The sequence below is a fragment of the Temnothorax longispinosus genome, chromosome 1 (assembly GCF_030848805.1).
Source record: "Temnothorax longispinosus isolate EJ_2023e chromosome 1, Tlon_JGU_v1, whole genome shotgun sequence".
NCBI classification, from domain to species: domain Eukaryota; kingdom Metazoa; phylum Arthropoda; class Insecta; order Hymenoptera; family Formicidae; genus Temnothorax; species Temnothorax longispinosus.
In genome coordinates, this window is record NC_092358.1 from 2,403,818 (window position 1) to 2,425,917 (window position 22,100).

At 34.1% G+C, this 22,100-nt stretch overlaps 6 protein-coding genes across 14 annotated transcripts; 3 read left to right on the forward strand and 3 right to left on the reverse strand.

The window, feature by feature from the left end:
- Positions 1 to 202: 202 nt before the first annotated feature.
- On the reverse strand, positions 203 to 6,231 carry LOC139808425 (acyl-CoA:lysophosphatidylglycerol acyltransferase 1). 4 transcript variants are annotated; one of them, XM_071770417.1, is made up of 6 exons: positions 6,089 to 6,231; positions 3,687 to 3,904; positions 3,397 to 3,611; positions 2,963 to 3,236; positions 2,653 to 2,804; positions 203 to 2,565 (listed from the first exon to the last, which is right to left on the reverse strand). In XM_071770417.1, the coding sequence occupies exons 2-6, from the start codon at positions 3,805 to 3,807 to the stop codon at positions 2,329 to 2,331; spliced, it is 999 nt and encodes a 332-aa protein (XP_071626518.1). In that variant the 5' UTR covers positions 3,808 to 3,904; positions 6,089 to 6,231; the 3' UTR covers positions 203 to 2,328. The 4 variants fall into 4 exon arrangements, with proteins under 4 accessions (XP_071626518.1, XP_071626509.1, XP_071626496.1 ...); XM_071770408.1 differs by lacking the exon at positions 6,089 to 6,231 and adding an exon at positions 5,564 to 6,082; XM_071770395.1 differs by lacking the exon at positions 6,089 to 6,231 and adding an exon at positions 5,289 to 5,482.
- Positions 6,232 to 6,246: 15 nt separating this feature from the next.
- LOC139808407 (fumarate hydratase, mitochondrial) lies at positions 6,247 to 9,979 on the forward strand. 5 transcript variants are annotated; one of them, XM_071770349.1, is made up of 8 exons: positions 6,741 to 6,765; positions 6,850 to 6,962; positions 8,006 to 8,143; positions 8,241 to 8,441; positions 8,556 to 8,838; positions 8,931 to 9,193; positions 9,291 to 9,680; positions 9,804 to 9,979. In XM_071770349.1, exons 1-8 carry the CDS (start codon positions 6,756 to 6,758, stop codon positions 9,930 to 9,932), a joined length of 1,527 nt encoding a protein of 508 aa, XP_071626450.1. In that variant the 5' UTR covers positions 6,741 to 6,755; the 3' UTR covers positions 9,933 to 9,979. The 5 variants fall into 5 exon arrangements, with proteins under 5 accessions (XP_071626459.1, XP_071626450.1, XP_071626469.1 ...); XM_071770358.1 differs by lacking the exons at positions 6,741 to 6,765; positions 6,850 to 6,962 and adding an exon at positions 6,247 to 6,512; XM_071770368.1 differs by lacking the exons at positions 6,741 to 6,765; positions 6,850 to 6,962 and adding an exon at positions 7,425 to 7,853.
- Positions 9,980 to 10,112: 133 nt separating this feature from the next.
- Positions 10,113 to 12,242, forward strand: Arg (arginase). The gene is made up of 7 exons (XM_071770454.1): positions 10,113 to 10,590; positions 10,730 to 10,802; positions 10,939 to 11,144; positions 11,219 to 11,382; positions 11,503 to 11,618; positions 11,692 to 11,814; positions 11,899 to 12,242. Exons 1-7 carry the CDS (start codon positions 10,489 to 10,491, stop codon positions 12,132 to 12,134), a joined length of 1,020 nt encoding a protein of 339 aa, XP_071626555.1. The 5' UTR covers positions 10,113 to 10,488; the 3' UTR covers positions 12,135 to 12,242.
- A 54-nt stretch (positions 12,243 to 12,296) lies between these two features.
- LOC139814416 (uncharacterized) lies at positions 12,297 to 12,719 on the reverse strand. Its single transcript, XM_071780670.1, has one exon. It carries the CDS (start codon positions 12,717 to 12,719, stop codon positions 12,297 to 12,299), a length of 423 nt encoding a protein of 140 aa, XP_071636771.1.
- Positions 12,720 to 12,934: 215 nt separating this feature from the next.
- On the forward strand, positions 12,935 to 16,632 carry Sirt2 (Sirtuin 2). Of its 2 annotated transcripts, none has more exons than XM_071770431.1 (6): positions 12,935 to 13,344; positions 14,034 to 14,288; positions 14,565 to 14,921; positions 15,443 to 15,638; positions 15,732 to 15,924; positions 16,074 to 16,632. In XM_071770431.1, the coding sequence occupies exons 1-6, from the start codon at positions 13,314 to 13,316 to the stop codon at positions 16,140 to 16,142; spliced, it is 1,101 nt and encodes a 366-aa protein (XP_071626532.1). In that variant the 5' UTR covers positions 12,935 to 13,313; the 3' UTR covers positions 16,143 to 16,632. The 2 variants fall into 2 exon arrangements, with proteins under 2 accessions (XP_071626532.1, XP_071626541.1); XM_071770440.1 differs by having other exon boundaries at positions 12,935 to 13,127.
- A 101-nt stretch (positions 16,633 to 16,733) lies between these two features.
- LOC139808365 (probable 2-oxoadipate dehydrogenase complex component E1 homolog) lies at positions 16,734 to 22,100 on the reverse strand. The gene is made up of 13 exons (XM_071770257.1): positions 21,857 to 22,100; positions 21,111 to 21,400; positions 20,702 to 20,921; positions 19,948 to 20,297; positions 19,466 to 19,687; positions 19,218 to 19,375; positions 18,714 to 18,987; positions 18,299 to 18,506; positions 17,771 to 18,183; positions 17,532 to 17,652; positions 17,207 to 17,395; positions 17,027 to 17,112; positions 16,734 to 16,864 (listed from the first exon to the last, which is right to left on the reverse strand). The coding sequence occupies exons 1-13, from the start codon at positions 21,999 to 22,001 to the stop codon at positions 16,757 to 16,759; spliced, it is 2,784 nt and encodes a 927-aa protein (XP_071626358.1). The 5' UTR covers positions 22,002 to 22,100; the 3' UTR covers positions 16,734 to 16,756.

The window sequence follows — 22,100 nt, forward strand, 5'->3', positions numbered from 1 at the left end:
GTATTTTTTATTTGAAAACCTTTATACATGTGTGCATGTGTATATGTGAATATACTATTGACTATATGTATACAGAAGTCAACCTTTTCCTCTGGCAAAGTTGTATCTCAGCAGCAGTTATTAAATGAGAACAATTTGAAGCTAATAAGCATAGGCAGTTGTATGCCTGCATACACACGTCAATATATAAAATACAATCATATCATATTTATGTAGTTTTATTAAATATTTATAATGATATTCTTTTATCACATATCGATATATTTATTTATATATTTTTTGTGCGTGAGAAAAAATATAAAATTTTACAAATTGATAAAAATAAATGAGAAATGTGTCGATAAATGTCTATTTATATCAGCTTGATGTATCCAGCTATTATTTTCCTAGTTATAATGTCCTATTTTATTATTATAAATGTTAATCGATTAAAGAAAAATATTTTTTGAAGATCCAATAAAGATCCGATATGAGAGATAGATAATGGAAATACACTGTCCGCATAATTGTTTATGCAAATATAATAAATTTATTTTCTCACTTTTGTACATTTTGAGAAAATAAAATTTTGTGATTTTAAGAAAATGAAATAAAATTGTCATATTTTTTATGGCAATTTTTGATATAATTTCCTATTTGTTGTAAAACATTATAAAAAGTGCGTAATAACAAAAACATATTTACTTACCATTATTTTGTTTCTAAAAACAAAATTGGTTATGTAATGAAAATCATTATCGGAGAAGTTGAAAATCAATGAATGACAGATCGGTACACTTGTCTGTAAATTGACAGATGTAATTACGGGGATGAGCACGAGTTATACACAATATCGTTAAACAAATGCTAATTGCTCATAATCCAAAAACCATCATAAACCTCAGTATCTTTGTTCCATTTTCAACGCTAATTAGTTCTTAGAATGTTATTAAAATACAGTAGTTGTAGTGCATCGTGTAATCGTCTTGCAATAACGGACCATCAGAAACGAGCCAAGAGCCGAACGCTCTTGAAAAAGGCCAAGATTTTTATATCTGTTTAATAGTTTCTGGACATGAAAAAATATACCTTGCCTATTATTTCGTACACGTCCGGTACAATATCTTTTTTTTATTTGCTTTCAGTTTCCAAACAATCATATCTTTGCATTAATCTAATTCTAATTTATATGTCGCTAAAATTACAAACTTATCATTACAAAATTCCTAACGTGATGTTTAAAATTATAGGATGGACTTTGTAGTATTTTCCTTCAAAAATATTTTTCGCTATTACAAAAAAATAAGTGAATAGTTCTCTAAAAGATTTGACTATTACTGTTCCATAAAAATTCGTCTCTTCTATTGTACGCCGATATAAAATGTCAGATCATTTTATAAATCAAAAACTTACATAACACACATGCGATGCTATATATTACAAAGATTTTGTTACAACGCTACCAAGTACCAGGTATGTGGTAAACACATTCGTACATTATTTGCGACGATAATAAAAGTCAACGTGAATTATCATACCTAAATTTGAATCTACCTATAAAACCGGATAGTGTTTATTATGCAATATATAATAAGATCGTGTAAATTAAGAGTTGTGAAACTGTTTGATATTGATAAAAAGATCTAAACGCCGTAGTTTTACGCATTCTCCAAAACTTTGCGGCAAAAAACGTTGTGCCACCTTTACAAGAGATCACATAACGGATGACATTATAGATGAGATATTTATTCCCTCGCGTATTTTATCTAAATTTACAATCAAATTTTGTATATCCTACAATATCCAAAGTGAAGAAAAATAAATCTACAGATTGACGTCACCAACAATTTCATCCTAAGAATGTTTCATCATCGAGTTCGAAGATATACGAATGTCGATTTATAAAAGCAGGTTTGTTGTGTAATCTATACTTCGTATAGTATAGAGAATACATAATACGATAAAAATTCAGTTTAAAGATCAGTTTAAAGCTATACAGCAATCATGAAAATAACAAATAAATTATATTTCGATTGTTATTTCGCTAAAATATATTAATAGTTTGTAAACACGTTTTAAAAACATGTTAACTTTATGTTAGCTTTAGAACGCATGACACAATTACCAATCGTATGCAAAATACCACTTGTTTGCAACTGTAAATAAAAATAAGTTTTACAACTGACTTATAATGTGGGCATACTTGCCGAATTTAATAATCTGTACATCCATTAGAATTATTCTCATAAACATCAAAATGGGTGTTTAAGGCAAGGATATCTTATTTCGTTACTGTGATTTCCTTCTTTAAACTGGACCGTCGTGCGTCGCACATGATATAAAAACATCTTACCAAAAGCAAGATAGCACGTATGTAAGCATGCTATAATGTATATAACTAGACGTTATGAAGAATAAATGAAGGACTAGGAATCTTAATGGATCCTGATGTAATTTGGAATTTTCTCTGTTTGATCCGTTTGTGCCAAGAAATGTTCCATGTTTATAAAAATGTTCCAATAGTGCTTCTTTTTCTACCCATCTGTCGTACAACCATTTAGATAATTGTTCTGGTTCGCGAGGAACCTATGGCACATCATAAGACATTATGTAACACGTTGCTATGCGCATTCGCATAAATTATATTATTTTATGTTACGTCACATCACTTACCACTGAGCTAGGGAAAAGTCGATAAAATAATACCGTCTCGCACGGAGGTCTCGAACCAGTTATAATAGTAGGCAAGTCAAGCGGCTTACCCTGAGGATACGCTATTGTAATATCAAGAATCCAACTAATTTCTGGATTAGCTACCATCATACCTGTTGATAATAAATATCGCATAATACAATAGTTTTAGCAATAGTCTTAATAATGATATAAATAATATAAATAAAATTTGCATATGCTTTGTACATATATATTAACTCGAAATTAATATACGATAATTTATAAATAAAAGTATAAAGTTCAATTTTACTTGGTCGGCTGTTTAGGTGTTGAGCCTCCGCGTTCCTGCTCTCTGCTGGCCCGAGAGTATCAAAAATCATTTGCATGGCTCCTACCCTTGGTAGAGTCACATTTTCAAGAATAGGCAGATTATTCTTCTTAGCATACTTTTGTGAGGTCTCTCGTCTTTTGCAGAGAAAGCCACCTTCCGGGAAGAGCACCATCCATTTTCTATCTCGTGGTATATAAGAATCTTTGAGATGTTTTTGTAATTGCTTTAAACTTTCTTCCCTTCGTTTACGTCCCTACAGTTATCTAACATATACTGGCTGAAGGTAAACAGATATTCCGCGCTCCGTTACATTACGTTACATTATAAAAAGCAAACAGTAATAGTAGTGAACCTATATTCAATGGTTTCCGTATATATATGCATTCTCAAAAAGAAACTTTATTTGCACTTACCGATGAAATGAAGAAATCTTGATGTAATACAGAAACTATTCCAAAATTAGTAAATTTGAACACTCTATCCATTATCCACATTAAATTAGGTAGAACATTTGGTTTGGCGTTAAATGTTGTCATTAATATAGGAACATCACCAGTGCTCTGATGATTCGCTATAACTAATGTTTTCTCGCTTATAATCTTCTGTATGTCATCACCTTGCTCTATTACTGTCGAACAAAAAATAAAGAATTTATTTTCCTTAAATTCAAAACAAAGCTTATTCTTTGCCAATTTGTACTTACTGTCGTAGCCTGCGGACCAAGTCCACATCGACACCATTGCCAGCAACCAGTGGAAAAATAGGCCTTCGATTCGCCAGTACACTTGTGGTTGATATATTTTTACAGGAAACAGTAACATCATCCATACTACATACGTAGGTATGCAATAGACATTGTTTAATATCACAAATGCCGTCCGTGCGACACATTTCAGTAACGTCACTATGTTGTTGATTATTCTGCAAAAGATGTACATACCTTAGTCAAGATTAATTTTATACCTTTCTAAAAAAATTATAATAATTTCTAACAATAATCCTTTTGTAATTGACAAATCGATTATTTATTCAGTTATAATAACAGCATAAAAAAATGTATTATAAAAATTTTGATCAAACTTATACCAAATTACAATTGTTGTATATTATGCGTTACAATTATTGAATTTTACAAGACCTTTGTTCAACTGCGTAAAAGGAGCGTAAAAAAAAATAGTGTCCCGTAAACATATCAATGGACCTGTTTTCTATTGCTGAACTGGCTGCACTAGTTCATAGTTTATCTTTTTTCCTTCCAATGTGTGGAGTAAAAAAGATAAACTCTGAACTAGTGCAGCCAGTTCGGTAACAGAAAACAGACTCATTAAGATAAAAGATTATTAGTACAAAAATGGTTAAAATAATATCCAAATTAAAAAATGTTTAATTATAAGCTAATTCCCATCTTTTGTCAGAAATGAATATATTTTGTCCAAATCTGGCTATTTAACAAAGTAATTCCGTGTAGTCCATGTGTGCAACTTTCTCTCTAGTGTTAAATAATCGGATAAATTGTATATAATTCAAATTGTATTATTTAATAATTTTTCATAAAAAATTATAGATGAGTAATCAATGTAATCAATATGTAGATCACAATTTGGAAGATATTCTATTTGATCTTTGACTCTCTGTCCTCCTACCTTTGAACAAAAATGTCTACTTTTATAATTAACTTTGACTTTCAGTTTTTTATGAAGTGGAATACCGTCACAATGAAATAGCAGCAGAATTCTAATTTAAATGATCACTTAGCAGGTATTTTCCAGCAATAGACAGTCTGGAACAACATTCAGAATTCTTTAAAATTTGTCAATATATGAGGTTTGCAATTCCTGCTCACAATGCCATCACTGATAGAGAGTATTTAGTTTTAATGATCAAACGAACCAAACAGAATGTTGATTGAAACTGTGAGAAGTTTGACAATAATAAAATTCAACTCTCGCACAAGAAATGGTCTGCAATTTTACGAAGAAACCTTAGCAACGATAAGCAATTGCTTAAGAGAATTTGTACATCAAAACAATATGATTCTATGAGAAAAACAAACTCTCGTTAACAATTTTTGTTATGCAAAGTTAAAATAAGAATAACTAAATGTTTTACACAACAAAAACATAGAAAGGAAATGAAGGAAACATGTTAACACGTTTTAACACTCGGTAATTTACACGATTAAAATTTTAGTTCAGGAAAGTTTCAATTTCTCTTTCACTCGTGTTCTTTTTTTCGTCGATACTTTCTTCTCTTAAGAAATTATCCTCCCTTCGCAACTGCACGTATTTAACCGGCTTGTATTTACTTCTTTCTCTCTCCCTCTTTCTCTCCTCCCTCGTTCTCGCTCGTTCCTCCTTCGTACGAAATGAGGTTAAGCGCATACGTATGTATCTTCCACGAGGTAAGATACGCCAGCACGATCTTCCGCATCGCGAGACGCGTTCACGCGCGACGGAACTGATCTGGCGCGTATCGTTCGGAGTCACGAGAAACAAATATCGCAGTCTCGCGAGAGAAAGAGATCCTTTCAAAAACCTGTTAAACCCGTACGAGTCGTACGAGAGCGAACAAGACGGTTACCTGACGAAGATAGAGGCTGCGGAGGTAGAGTCAGACATTTTCGAGTGCCACCATCCGTTGCAGAGGATCGAGAGGATTTCATGCACTTTTTCTTCACCATAGCATTCCCTTATGTGCAATTTATGTAACAAGGAATCATCGTCCCGAATGACAACACACACGCGGATCAACGAACGTGTTTACACGTCTCGAGAAATTTTACGTGGGGAATCGCCGCGACGTCGCGGTCGGTCGGCGCGGGCATATAATATCCGCGGGATTCAATAATCGCGCTCGACGCCACGTCCTTCTCTACCACCGTGCCGAGAGCGTTTTTCGCTCGTCGGCGGACGCTTTTTATCCGCCCCGTGAGCGTGGCGCGGAGAAACGCGGGGCCAAATCGTCAACAATTTACGTATCCTCCCGGTCTACCGCCGAATAAAATCTCAAATGATTCGCCCTCGTTGTGATATTTCGTTATTCATCGCTTTTTTTGTTGTCTGTGCTCCAAAGCGTGCGAAATCACCCTAGCGCAACATAACTTACTGGAATGGCGGTCGGTCCGACTCGGCTCGGCTCGGCCCGGCCCGGCCCAGCTCGGCCCCCGGCTCGGCTGGGCTCGGCTCAACTCGGCGCTCAACTTCTTGGAGGTTATTGGTGCTGTCAGCTCAGTCAGCTGGCAGTATGAATCCTCCATTAGGATAAGTAAGGATGCATATGTAGCGGGCTTTAAATTTGACGGAGCTTGCGCCTTGCGGCCCCTGCGTCCACTGTTGTTATTCTCGTCTTCTCTCCGCTCGTCCTCGAATTATTTTTGCTAAATACGATACAGACTGTCAAAACTTTGAAAATCATGATGTTGAACACGCTGAAGTGCCACCTCCCTAATCGTGGTTTACGTCAATTGAAAAAATTAACGGCCTGTTCTTCATTGAAGCTACACTTTTCCACTTCAACCATGGTCAACAAGGTATATTACACGATCGCGCACTCATCTTAAAAGTATTTTAATCTCGTTATGTATATTTATATCCTTTATGTAACATTTAATTAATGTAACCAACATTCTTGATATTTTGGTCGGTGCCCCGTCTTATTATTTTGATTAAAGACTCGCGAGAAGAATGTATCTCGTCAACTCTTTTTTTTTTTAATGAGAAATATGAATTATTTTGTTATAAACAAGTGTTGTGGGATTATTATAAATGTAAACATGCTTTCAAGTATGTATGATGGACGTTATGAATATTAAAATACAACTTTTTACGATTGTATCTGTATGCAAAGTTGTATACCTTGTCACACAGCCTTGCTTATCAGACTCATTATCTATGCAGTCATGAGAGACTTCTGCATTCTGTTGACTTTCAGTCTTCCTGCCTACGTGGTACCGACTGCTTCTTACATAATCCTAAAAATGGTGAACCGTTTTGAGCTATGCTTTTATATTTGTATATATACAGGATAAGGAGAACTGACGTCGTCTTTAATATCTTTGAAACTGTGGAAACGGGAGAAAAATCTATCTAACGAACGTTACATGGTAACATAGAGAATCGCCATATGGTTGTGTTTGCTTTTTAGGTGGAGTCATTTTCGAGATCTGAAGGTCAAATCTGTTCCTTTCAATTTTTTATGTATACCGTTTTCCTTCAATTATTCTGCATATAAAAGTATGAAAGTAAAATTGTCAAGAATTTGGTTATTTCATACACTATTTTGACATAAAATATGAGATATATTTCTTAAAATATTAATTTTTTTTATGAGTTTGCTTTAATAATTTCATATGCAGAATAATGAAGCTCAGTTGACATAAAGAAAACTTCTACTTGCATAAAAAAAATATATATAGAAAATTATACATTGCAAATTACATACCTTATTTTTAAACAATATACCCAGGTAGCAGAGTGACGTCAAATGACGTACTAATTCCGTCTTAATGACGTCCTCTAATGTCTTTAGACGTCTTCTTGCTACCTGAGATGTGTTTTCTTTACATCGATTACTTTATCTCATTCTTCTATGCATAAAAGTATTATAATGTCATTGAAAAATATTTTATGTCTAAAATAAAATATAAAATATCTTATAAACCACTTGTCTTCTTTAACCCTATTTTAAAACTTTTATATACAGAATATCGAAATTGATTTATGAAGTCTACATATGGTGCGAATTAAAAGGAAAATCAAGATGATCTTTAGATTTTAAAAACAATTCAGAAAGCAAACGTGACGATATCTTGCAGTGTAACTTTTGTTTGATAAGTTCTTCTATTCTCAGTATTTCAAATATATTAAAAATGGTAATAATTATTGCCTTATCCTTTATAATAAAAAAACACGCATCATAATGTACATATATACGACATACATATGCGAATATCATGAAATGCAATATACATTATACATTATAGTGTTATCAATATAAATAGGACTGCATGCTTTATATGTGCAGGAGCAGGAGTCCAAAAGCTACAGAATCGAGAGAGATACATTCGGGGAATTGAAGGTCCCTTCAGACAAATATTATGGCGCACAAACTCTTCGAGCGTTGATGAACTTTCCAATTGGTGATACGTTCGAACGTATGCCGGTAAGCAATAGCAATAAATTAAAAAAGAATAAGCTATATCACAATGCACCTTCTTATCTTTTCTTGCATTTGAAGTGACCAACAATTCTTTTTATAGTGCAGGCTGATAATGGCTATGGGTATATTAAAAAAAGCTGCCGCAGAAACGAATAAAGAATATAATCTGGATCCCAAAGTTGCCGATGCCATTAGTAAGGCAGCAGATGATGTGATAAGTGGAAAACTGTATAACGATCACTTTCCCTTAATTATTTGGCAAACTGGATCTGGCACACAAACCAACATGAACGTCAATGAGGTAAATTTATATTATAATTTCAATAGCATAAAGTATATGATTATCCTATGAAATAAGGATAATGATCGTCCGATGAATAATGATTTTATTTAACAATATATTTCAAATGTTTAGGTTATTGCCAATCGTGCGATTGAGATACTCGGTGGCGAGCTTGGCTCGAAGAAACCTGTACATCCAAACGATCATGTTAACATGTCGCAGAGTAGCAACGACACATTTCCAACAGCTATGCACATAGCTGTCGCCTTAGAGATTCATAAAGTGTTGATTCCAGGCTTAGAAGAGTTACACAAAGCATTGAAGGAAAAAGCGAACGAGTGGAAAGATATTATTAAAATTGGTAGAACACATACCCAGGATGCGGTACCATTGACATTGGGTCAAGAATTTTCAGGTTTGTATCTGCGCAAACTGTTTTAGTTTGGAAAATAGCTCGTAAGATTTCAAACATTTTAATAGCTCGTATACATTTAAAACATTTCACAGGATACGCTACGCAGATCGAATATGGTATTAAGAGGGTGAAAGATACACTTCCAAGATTGTATCAATTAGCTCTCGGCGGCACGGCGGTCGGGACTGGATTGAATACGCGGAAGGGCTTTTCGGAAAAGGCAGTTGCGAAAATTGCTCAGCTCACTGGTTTACCATTTGTCTCCGCTCCAAATAAATTTGAAGCTCTGGCCGCGCACGATGCAATCGTCGAAGTACACGGTGCTTTTAATACAGTGGCTGTTTCTCTTATGAAAGTAGGCACTGATACATAATATAACTGTTAAAAAATACAATTTATATTGTACTGATCATTTATATCCTATTGATATATTTTGTATGTAATCTGTGCAGATTGCAAATGATATTAGATTTCTTGGAAGTGGACCTAGATGCGGTTTAGGAGAATTATCTCTTCCGGAAAATGAACCTGGAAGTTCTATTATGCCTGGGAAAGTAAATCCTACACAGGCCGAATCGATGACCATGGTGTGTTGTCAAGTAATAGGCAATCACGTGGCAATAACTGTCGGTGGTAGTAACGGCCACTTCGAACTTAATGTCTTTAAACCAGTTATGGTTGCAAACACTTTGAGATCTGCAAGATTGTTAGGCGACGGCTGCTCTTCGTTCACCAAAAATTGTGTCGTGGGCATTACACCGAATATTGACAATATAAAAAGGAATGTGAATGAAAGTTTAATGCTTGTCACAGCATTAAATCCACATATCGGTTACGATAAGGTATTTATAAATTCGTATTCCTTTAGAATTTAGAATGAATATGGAGATGAATGTTTTTTATAGTACGTGTAAAAATTTATTAATATTTTTGCAAGGATTTATCTTTATAATTTTCTTTTATAGGCTGCTATGATCGCAAAGCATGCACACAAAGAAAAACTTACACTGAGAGAATCTGCATTAAAACATGGATTAACGGCGGAACAATTCGATCAATGGGTTAGACCCGAACAAATGCTTGGCCCGAAATAATTTCTATGTTAAAAAGATATTTAATAGAAATATATATGAATAATATACATGTGTCGTTGTGTATTTTGTTTGTAGAGTTTCTCTGGTCTATATACGTCTCCTATATTCTAAAGTTCCCTTATTTTAAGTTAGTTTTTCTCCAGAAGAGTTTTTCTCTCCTTTAATTTTGCTCTCTTGTATCTATCACATTGAAGAACTTTGGAATGAGAAAACGAGTATACGCAAAAACGGATTAACCCATAGTTTACCGAAGTGAAGAAAAATGTTTGCAAAACGGTAAAAAAAATAGACTTTTATTTTGCGGGTTAATCTGTTTTGGCATGCATTTAATTATTAGCCTATATGTATATACAAATGCAATATGTATGACGTATGTATATATATATATACACACTTGTATCTACTACTCATATTTATCATTGGTGGTCTTTTTACTCCATCTTGTAGGGTCAATAAGATTTCCATATCGGACTGCAGTTATAGGTCAAAGAACAGATTAGTTTCTTATGTGTAATCGCAAATAACTCGACAGTAAGGAAAAGATACATAGTTCAAAATGAATGTGCTGACTAAAGCTCGTACAATTTCTAGTAAATTAGGCATTCGCTATTACAGCGGAAAAGTTGGTATAATCGGAGTACCTTTTGACAAAGGACAGGTAAATGTAAAATACGCGAAAGAGAATAGTAAACAATTTCAATACTGCACATGTCTGAAATAAAGCTTCATGAAAGTAATAGATATATTAAGAAAAAAATATTAAGCGTATTACGTTATAAAAACAATAAATTTTACAGAAAAAGGAAGGAGTAGCTCATGGACCTGAGGCGATTAGAGCAGCAAGATTGGTAGACGAATTGAAAATATTAGGTAAATCTGCAACAATGTGCGATGTTTATCTTTTTTATAAATATAAATATATTACAAAACCTATATATATATATATATATATATATATATATAAGTACGTAAGTTAACGTAATTTATATTTATTTCATAAAAAAAGAATTGGACGTGCGAGATTACGGCAATGTGTTCTACAGTGCAAACAATATAGATGACGTAAAAAATATGTCACATTTGGGTCATGTGGCCAGTTGTATGAGTAGTTTATCCGAACAAATTCGGCAAGTGTTACGCGACGGCAGACAGGCATTAACGATCGGTGGTGATCATAGCTTGAGCATCGGTACAATCGATGGACATGTCAAGGTGTGCAAAATGGAAATATTTTCATAGAAGAATCAATGAATCGTTAAATCCGAACGTTACACTTTTTTTTATAGGAAAGGCAGGATGTGGCGGTAGTGTGGGTGGATGCTCACGCTGATTTAAATACTAACAAAACCAGTGAGAGCGGTAATGTGCACGGGATGCCGGTAGCATTGTTAACTACGGAGCTAGCCGATTATTGGCCGTATTTACCGGGCATGGACTGGCAAATGCCGATGTAAGAACATTCACAACATTCGAGCATTTCTGCTCGTTTATTTTTTTAAACCAATTAAACAAATTAAACTAAATTAATGTAAATAAAAAAGTTTAACCAGTGTATTATTTTTTTTTTTAGATTATCCATCAGAAACGTAGCTTATATCGGCTTGAGATCCATAGATCGCTACGAAAGATTGATAATCGAAAAATTTGGTATTACCGCTTACGGCATGGAAGATATAGAACGTTATGGTGCGGATGTAAAATAATTGTGCCTTGATCGTCGCGTAAAACCGTTCAATGCATTTAACAGATATACTTTTAGGTATTCACGACGTGATACATATGGCGCTTAACAAAATAGATCCTCATAACTCAAGATCTCTGCACGTCAGCTTCGATATAGATGTGTTGGATCCGCTCGAAGCACCTAGCACTGGAACGCCAGGTTTGCAGTATATTATATTAATGTATATGCATACATATATGCATTATTCTTATTACAAATCCTTATATCTGCATATTTGTACAGTACGCGGAGGACTGTCTCTTAGAGAAGCGATCCACCTTATGGAAGAGATACACAGAACGCACAGATTGAGCGCTATCGACTTAGTGGAAGTCAATCCACAAATCGGTAGCGAACGAGACGTTGAGATGACTGTGCAAGCAGCCATACATATCATCCAAGCGGCTTTGGGCTATACAAGACGCGGTTTGAGAGTACCTAAGGGTATTACCGACATGCCTTTACAAACATTCCATTAACATCTATTTTATGTATATGTATTTTATCCTCGTATCGCTTGTCATTTTCATTTATCTTTACAATACTATTTTTATATATAACATATAAATAAATAAATTATTTCTGAATCATATTTTTACATAAATAACAAATCTATTTTTCTCTTAATACAAACTTTTGTTTCAACTTATCTCATATTGCCTTATTACAAACGTCTTCCCAGGTATATTATCAAACGTAATTTCAATTTTAGACGCCTCAGGTTTGTTCTCGAGCTCACGGTTCAACGTTACCTCGTAATACAACTTTGCCTTGGTATTAACACCTGTGAGCGGTACCTTGAACCATTTGTAATCTTGCTTGACCATCGCGTCCTCGTGCTCAAGCGTGCGAGATCCATCGCCGTAAGTGATGCGGCCCAGCGTTACAGGCTCCCCGAGATACGGCACGGCTTTCTTGTGCGCGCGTAGGGTATCCATAACGTCTTTATAAGTCTCGCTCTCTTTAATGTCGTATTGTATGCGATAATGAAAAGCGTAGCCCGTACTCGCCGTTATGAATCCTCCCAAACTCGCTATCTTCATAAGCGTTTGATTCGATACCATATCTGCAACGAAATAAATCGTAGTTTAAGTCGAAAAGTACACTTATTTATATCCGTAAACAGTTTCTTCTCATTACCGTGCAACCTAACCTCTTCGAGTCGACGGAATTAACCTCAAAATTATCCGGGGAAAACTTAGGGGATTTGCTTTTAGCTTGGGGGGTTTCTGGGGGAATTTTTGGAGAGAGAAAAGTCTTCGAAGCGACTTGGCGACACTGATCAGACCACCGATGATTGTTGATATGCACAGCTGAGTGCTGAGTGCGTCAAAACTACGCAGAACTGTGCGTTACGAATGTGTTGAGTGTGCGGCGCGTGTGCCATGCGTGTACGTGTGATATAATGCATTCAATAAATCGCTATGCATTACTTGCAAAACATGTATGAAAAAATGGAGAAGTTATGAAAGGTATCTCACGTATGTATCGATCGGAGAGAGAGAGAAATCCTGGCATCGCGTGTAGCTTTCCGTTTGTCACACAAGTTTTCTATCGCGCGCGTCATCCTTCGTGAAGTGAGTATATCGTCGATCGCTATATACAAGTCGCATCTCGCGAAATTGTACGCTAATCGTATTATCGCATCGAGTTACAATATGGACAAGGAGACCAAAGAGGAACGAAGAGGTAATTTTTCAGGAGACATCAACGTGCGCGTCATTCTCTCTGCGATCGGGTTTTTTTTTTTTATTGCGAGAGAACAAAATGATATACGGAGCCGGATATATCATACAAATGTATCTTTTTCCATTAAAACATTCTTTGTTTTTTTTTCTCGGTATTGTAATTGATATATCTTATGCAAACTAATCTGGATAATCGTCTTATAAGCCGCTCTTAATAATACAATAATTCATTATATGAATTTTATCGTTATACGATTTCTAAAAGCATATTGTAAGGATGGCCGAATAATTCGAAGAGATGACTCTTGGGTAATATGTATATTTAATGAACTTTTGTATAAAGTCTTTCGGAACGAACGTAACTGGCTACTGGCGAAGCTCTGACTCGACTCTCTTCAAGACTAGACAAGACTGAAACTTAAACTGAACCTTCACGGACCTGTACGACGACCGTTGAAGTTCAGTCTTGTCTAGTCTTGAAGAGAGTCGACTCAGAGCTTCGCCAGTAGCCAGTTACGTTCGTTTCGAAAGACTTTATACGAAAGTTCATTAAATATACATATTACCCAAGAGTCATCTCTTCGAATTATTCGGACATCCCTACAATATGTCGCATAGTTTGGATGCTACACTTTCCCTGTATAAAATAATGTGCGTACTTAAGACGTCAGTTCCGTCATTTGTTTCCAGACGATAATCTAAATGAGGAAAAACAAAACGCTTCATCTGAATCGTCGGACGTAGAAGATTGTTCCGAGATGGAGAGATTACGCAGATACCTGGCTCAAAAGTTAAGACTCGTCGACCTGCCGGCGGGTGAGCAAAGTGACGAGTCACAATTGCAGCCGACCCTTCGCAAGCTCAGTTTGGACGGGATTGTCGAATACATTAAGGAAAATGAGAATTGCAAAATCATCACTATGGCAGGCGCTGGCATTTCTACCTGTAAGCACATCAAAGATATATTCTACATATGTCAAATTCTTTACCAATGGATTTGTAATAAATTATTTGATAACAATATGTCTTCTACATGTTTTAATTATTTTGTGGTTGTTTTATATCCTATCAAATATACATGTAATGTTTCTTATTTTGTTACGAGAGTCATAACTGTTAGTTTTTATATTTCAATCAAATGGCAAATATATATCAATGCTTACATACTGATTATTAATGTCATGAATGTATACACACATACACGCATACTTTTTTTTACAGCTGCTGGGATACCAGATTTTCGGTCTCCATCCAGTGGACTTTACCATAAATTAGACAAATATAATTTACCCCATCCGCAAGCTATTTTCGAGTTAGAGTTTTTCATGAAGAATCCAGAGCCATTCTTCACTCTTGCGAGAGAATTGTTGCCGGAAGGCTTCAAACCTACGATAAGCCATTATTTTATTCGCCTACTGTGGGAGAAAGGTCTATTGTTACGGCATTACACGCAGAATATTGATACGCTGGAACGTGTAGCTGGATTGCCATCTGAAAAACTAGTGGAGGCTCATGGAACGTTTCACACTGGTCATTGTCTCAAGTGCCGAGCACCATATACACTTCCATGGATGAAAGGTATACTTTTATGATGTTTCTATTTTTTTTTTGCATTAAGTAGATTTATTTGAAACAAATGGATGAGAATAGCGTCTGTTTATCATGCGTGTGAGAAGAGTCTTCATCATGTTGTGTATTATCTAGATATTATTCAAAATTTAAAATTAAAAATGTATAAACTTTGAGATAATATGTAAACTAAATACTACTAAGTATTTATTATAATTGAAACTTTAGGAAAGGATATTTAACTTGTATAACCTCGGTCTTGACATGTTGTTAAAGTCATAATCCTGAGCCATCTTTAAACAGTTTAAACATTGCTTATTTATTAAAAAGTTAATAACAAATAAAATAAATATGAGCGTTAAATATATTAATAAAGTTAAATGTTAAATATAATAACCTGAGTCTTACTAAATATGAATTTTATATTGTTTGTCTGTTTATTACAAGGTAAATGGAGAACAGTCTTATAAAAAGTAAGATGTTAGCGATTAATTGATCAAATACTGATTGTATGTTTATTTAAATGATAGAAAAAATAATAGAAGGTGCAATACCAAAATGTGAAGAGTGCGATGAAGGTGTTGTGAAACCTGACATAGTCTTCTTCGGTGAAATGCTCCCTGAACGTTTCCAAGTACTTGCTGATCGAGATTTCGTAGAGGCTGATCTTTTGATTATCATGGGATCAAGTTTAGTAGTGCAACCTTTTGCATCGCTAGTGGATAGGTATATATAAATATTAAAAATAGTTTTACAAAAATTATTAGAAAAGAAAAAAATATATATATATGCAATTTTGAATATAATTTTGTTTTTAAGAGTACGAACCACTTGTCCTCGTTTACTCATCAACAATGAAAAAGTGGGTATGCAAGATCGTCTATCACGATTCTTAGGATTGCGGCAGGGCTTAGTATTTGATGCCAAGAGCGCGCATGGGGGACGTGACGTAGCTTGGTTGGGTGATTGCGACACAGGTTGTCAGCTGTTAGCAGACAAACTTGGCTGGAGGGTAAAACACATTTTTTTACTCCTATTTAGGTTGTATTATTTCATGTTCATTTTAGAATGTGAATTAATAACTGCATGTTTAACAAGTATTGAAGTAAAATATGAAATTTTTATACGTAGAAAAGGCTAAGATGCAACTTATAATTTTAGGATGAATTGCAAGCCCTCATGCAAAGAGAACATGAAAGTTTGAAAGCAGAAGACAAAAGCGACAATTAACTGATATTAATTGGGTAACGATAATTGGTAGTGCTTTCTTCTAGAAGGAATAAATGGATTATCGTTTTATTAACGATTTATGTCATCTGAAAAAAAAGTTATGAAGATAAAATTTTATTTAAAATAGGCGACGAGAAATATTGTTGGAACTTTAAAATAAGATATATAATATGGTTAATTTAAGAATGTATTTATAAACATCCGTTAATTTATCTTATTGCTTCTCATAAAAAATTAAACAAATGTTAATGTGCAGAATTAGGTATTTTACTATTGATTCTATTCTTGTTAGTCATTTATTACCGGATTCTTGTACTGTATAACAAATCAAGTGCGTTGTAAAAATGAATTTTAAATGAAATTAATATTTGAAATTATATTGTAAATAAGAAAAAAGTGCTGTATTTTTTTCAATAATCTATATGCTTAATTCTAGTTTCTGAAATGTATACCTATTGCCAAATTAAAGTAAAAATGATAATGTCCATAATATTTTGTACTTCTATGACATTATCCTTCTATTAACGAAATTAATGAAATTAATCTAAGACATAACTAGTTTTATTGAATGTAATTTAGTTAGGAGATATATTTGAAGTAATATTTTCTGGTTTTTATTTCAATGTAAATGGTTTAACAATAACTTCGTTAGCTTCTCGTTGATGCATTTGTCCATCTCCAACAGCTGGTGCTGCCATCGATTCTCGACCACAATATTTCAACTAAAAATTATGTCGTATTATATTGTAAAAAAATTAATGATAAAATACGTATTTGCACACATTTATCTTATTGCTTTTCACAAGTAAAAAAATTGAACAGCAATGAATGTTAATATTCATTATATATTTATATATTAATTTTTATAATTTAATACAACTTACCTGTCGTCCACATAAGTTCTCAAAACGTGGTTTAATAAAACTCCATGCGCCCATATTTCGTGGTTCTTCTTGACTCCAAATAAAGGCTGAAACCACAAGAACATAAAATATTTATTTAGAAACGGTCCATGTTTTTGATACAGTTTTGATTGTATCGAACAACTACATTTCTCCATTTACTTTTTGCATGTTTATATTTTGCAATCTCCTCTAGTAACTCGTGGACAGGAAAGGGACATAAATTTTCTACTCTGATAATAGCTACATTCTTGTCTCCAGAAGTTTCTCGATAGTTGTCAAGTGCGTAATAATGTTTTCCACTAACTAAAATAATTTTAGTTACATTGCCTTTTTCTGCTTTATCATCCCCTGTAAAGTACATGTAAATTTTTTAAACACAATTATATATTTCTGTTACATCTTACTACGTATATATAAGTATCAAAGTTAACAAAAAAGTTAACGTGGAATATCTTGCAAGATACTCCACAGAAATATAACATACCGATAATGGTTTTGAAGCTCGTCCGAGGTTCAAAATCCGATAAAGATGACACTGCTGCCGGATGACGTAATAAAATTTTAGGCGCTGCCACGATCAGAGGTTTCCGATAATCTCTTATCATCTATAAATTTATAAATATTTCAATTTTATTTAAAAATTTATTTTATCACTTAGAAACTTTTCGCGAGTATTTAAATCCCTTCTAGTTTTCACTAATGTATACTTTTTCCTTCCAATACCTGTCTTCTTAATAAATGGAAATATTGTGCTGGTTCACTGGGATTCGCAACATGTATATTAACATCATCGCCATCAACACCGTTCTCCTTACTGTCCGTTAATTGTAAGAATCTTTCGAGTCTGCATGAACTGTGCTCCGGACCAGCACCATCGTACCCGTGTGGTAAAAGCATTGTTAGGCCGCTGCTCAGCATCCACTTCGCCTCTCCACTTGTTATATACGTATCGATAACTATTTGCGCCCCATTGAAGAAATCCCCGAATTGTGCTTCCCAAATAGGCAACGTGAACGGCGATGTTATACTCATACCGTATTCGAAACCTAGCACTGCTTCCTCGGATAGAATGCTGTTAGCTACCTCTAATTTGCCAGTTTGATCACCAACCATCGAATTCAGTGGAATAAAAATGGCTAAAAATTCATATGTCTGTATAATAATCGTAGTTTCAATAGATCTACATGATAATAACAGTCTCGATAAAGCTGAATTATATAAACATTTGTTCGATTATATGTCAAGCTACACCTCCTGTAGATTGATCAACGAGCATTGCGTGCCTCTGTGAGAAAGTGCCACGGCCCACGTCCTGCCCGCTTATTCTCACATTATATCCTTGATATAATAAAGAACCGACGGCCAATGCTTCGGCAGTCGACCAGTCCAAAGCGTTACCATTATCGATCTTTCTTAGACGACTCTGAATATGATTCTTTAACAATTGTGGATGAATATCCTGAAATATAAAAAATAATTATATTTTATCGATTATACACAATATGCGGGATTCCATCTGACTGAGCGCTTTAAATATCTTTACTATTTTAAATAATATGAAAGAGTTGAGACTATATAAGATTTTAGTTTTTTATAGAAGAGCACGTAATGTAGTGGTAATTCTTTCGTTGCGTGGAGATATTTTATATATGAGATATATTCTTACGAAGTTCGATGGCACTCGAACACTTTTTTCTCCTACGAATCGTAGCAAGTCTAGCTCGACGCCAGTATCCCATTGTGTTATATTGGCTTCAGCTTGTTTCATTTTCGTCCATCTTCCAGCAAGATAAGTGGTTGACTGTGCCGATATGTCTTTCGAAGATTCTTTTAGGGTCTTATTCAACCACGCTGTGTGACTTTCGACGATATTTTTAATACTTTCTGGAGTAAGTATATCGAGGTCTACTAGCCTCTCCGCATATTGATCTGGTACAGATCTGTATTAAAAGAGAGATTTATATTATTTTGTAATTATTATGGATATTTTATGAATATTATAAAATATTAACTTATTTATTGATAATTCTTTTTATATTAAAATTATTATTCATAATGGATAAATAGACTATGTTACGGTTCTTTAAGTCATTAAAGGAGCCTTAATCTGGTATTATATGTCTCTAAAGTCTTGAATAGTTTTTTTTCTATAACTTCTATGTGTACTTACGCACGATTTTGTATAATTTTATATACGAGAGGGTTGGTGAATGTAGGATCATCTAATTCATTGTGACCCCATCTTCTGAAACAATTTAGATCAACAAATACATCCTTTCTGAATTGTCTTTGATATTTAAAGGCTATTCTTGCAGCTCGTACAACCATCTACAATGTATTTTGAAATTATAATTAAAAGTTCACTATTAATGAATGATGTTAGCGAATATAAGGGGGTTTTACTTCAAAAGTATATACCTCAGGATTGTCACCGTTCACGTGAATTACAGGTGCAGATATAGTTTTCGCTAAATCTGTGCAATACCTTGACGATCGACCCTGGGAAGGTGGAGTTGTGAAGCCTAATTGATTATTAATTACCAAATGAATTGTACCACCGATTTCAAAATGCGGCGTTCTGCTTAAAACTAAGCATTCCTGATTGACCCCTTGCCCTGAATAGGCAGCGTCTCCGTGTATCTGAATATTTGAAATATTATATAATAATGCAAATAGATTGCATTTTGGAATATAATAAAGAAACAATACGAGTTAATAAAAAAATTCAGAGAGAAAAAAAATAACTATCTTTTTAATTCTATTCTATTTAATTATATTCAGTATAAAGAAACTGCTGAAAATGATTACAGTCTTGAACTATGTAATAATAAAATAATATAATGTTTAATATCTTCACGAATCATCTTGACGAAAATCTTTACTAGTCACAATATAATTACCTGAATATTTAGTATTTTATCGCTCCATTGCGCATCTTCATTATCGCTGTATGCGGCTTCTTTAATCGCTTGCATATCTCCTCGCGTTTTTCCCATCGACACGGGATTTACTACTTCCAAATGCGATGGATTTCGAAGCATGGTTACGTGAAGATTTTTTTTATCTATATTAAGATCGGTGGAGCTTATGAGGTGACTAATCACATCTCCGGTACACTTGGTCGTGTCCAGAAATTCGGAAAGTCCTTGTAATTTGCGAAATAATATTTCTGGTGGAAAATTCAGCAGTCCCGTTAATAGATTAAGACGGCCGCGGTGTGCAGAGCAAATAATCACGCGTTCCAAATTATCTAAAATGATAACATCGCAGTTAAGTTAAATTTTTTGCGCCATGAGTGTTTTTGCTACTAAAAAATCATTATATCTGTTAAGAATGAGTTGGAATCTGTCTTCTTCCTAACAGCAAGGAAGCAGAAAGAAAGAGTTAACGTTTTTAAAGAAAATTTATTTTCTTTTATCAAATACTTAACTAAACTTGGCTAATTAATTTAATCTTATATCTGTTTTTTGAATAATAATATAATTTTTTAATATTAATATAATTTAAGTGTTTTTAATTTTCCAAAATTTGTAGACCTATTGCATAGAAGTATATATATGTATGTATATTTTATATACTTGGTATACGTCTTTTTTTAGAAGAATCTTTTTAGAAGAAACATTTTTCTAATTTAACTAAATGTTCGTTAATTACCACAGGCACATTGTTTGAAAAACTCATGAAAAAAGGCCATCATACTCTCGGCTCCTTCTGCTCCGTACCTCTTATGACTGACAAATTTTATGGCTAGAAAGTGGTCAAAAGCCTGACTCTTGAGCATTTCCGTAGCTATCGTTTTACGCGTTTCATTGTTCAATGGCTCGGCTAAAATTGTTTCCACGTTTTCGGCGAACCATTCCCTTTCTTCTTCCGTCTACTCGAAATCAAAATTCCCTTATCAACAGTTTAATCACGATTTATCGTCAAAATATTACGGCAGATAACAAAAGCTATTTTTCAATCTCTCAAATCTTCAATGCAGTAAACGCAGGCGTAATTTTTAAGAGATAAACTCTCTGATTTTCATACGTAACACTGGAATTCTGTCGAATTTGCAAATTACCTCAAGATGACTAAATTCAATTCCCACGGTACCGCTATAGGTAGCATGTAAAAATCGAATAGCTTCTTCCACTGTTCCTTCATCTTGCTGTGTGAACAAAATTCCTCGAAAACGGACTTTATCCAGTAAATTTAGTCCAAAGTTTTTTGGTTGCAATTCAGATAATAGTTGTGGCTTGCTAGTAGAAATGAGATTTATATCGGCTTGCTTGTGTCCATGAGTTCTATACGCACTGACTAGTCTGTAGAAATTGCTCTGTTTCGCTCGTTCATCCAGATATTTTTTTGACACTAAAAAAGACACTAGTGATAATCATTCACATACCGTGAGTTTTAAAAGTCAAATTCAAATTTGTAGATAAAATCAAATAAAGTTGTGAAGCTCTTGATCGCATGTAAAATTGAGCGTTATATTAATACGTAATTATTATTCGGATCTTCAATATATACTTAATAAGATAAGGCGTTTCGATTATATACATTATCGAGCGTATTTAACAGTTTGCCATATTTTATTTATCGCAATAGAAATTCACATTTCTAAAACGAAGTGAATCTAGAACGCGAATCATAACGATGCACACAACGAGCATGAATTTGCATCATGCATTCGATTTCTAATGAAACGTTCTAATTTTAATTTAATTTAATATAATTATATATACATTTCGCGTGAAAACTTCGAATTCCATAACAAAAAAAAGATTAGATCCAGCATTATGTTCAATTCTTCGATAAGGCAAATACCTTCGAAGTGTCTTCGTTGACTCGGCTTATATCCGTAAACAGCATTTTCACTATGATACGATTTACCACTGACACAAGAAGTCGACCATTTCAATCCAAAGCACAGGTTGCTGTTTCTCAGCATGAGTCTTTCAATCGCGTACATTTTTGATGAAGCGTTCTCACGACGATTGTTGGTTCGACTGCAAGCGTGAAGCTCTTACGTCGATTTAACGTCATACTAATGAAATCAGTCTCCCCTCCT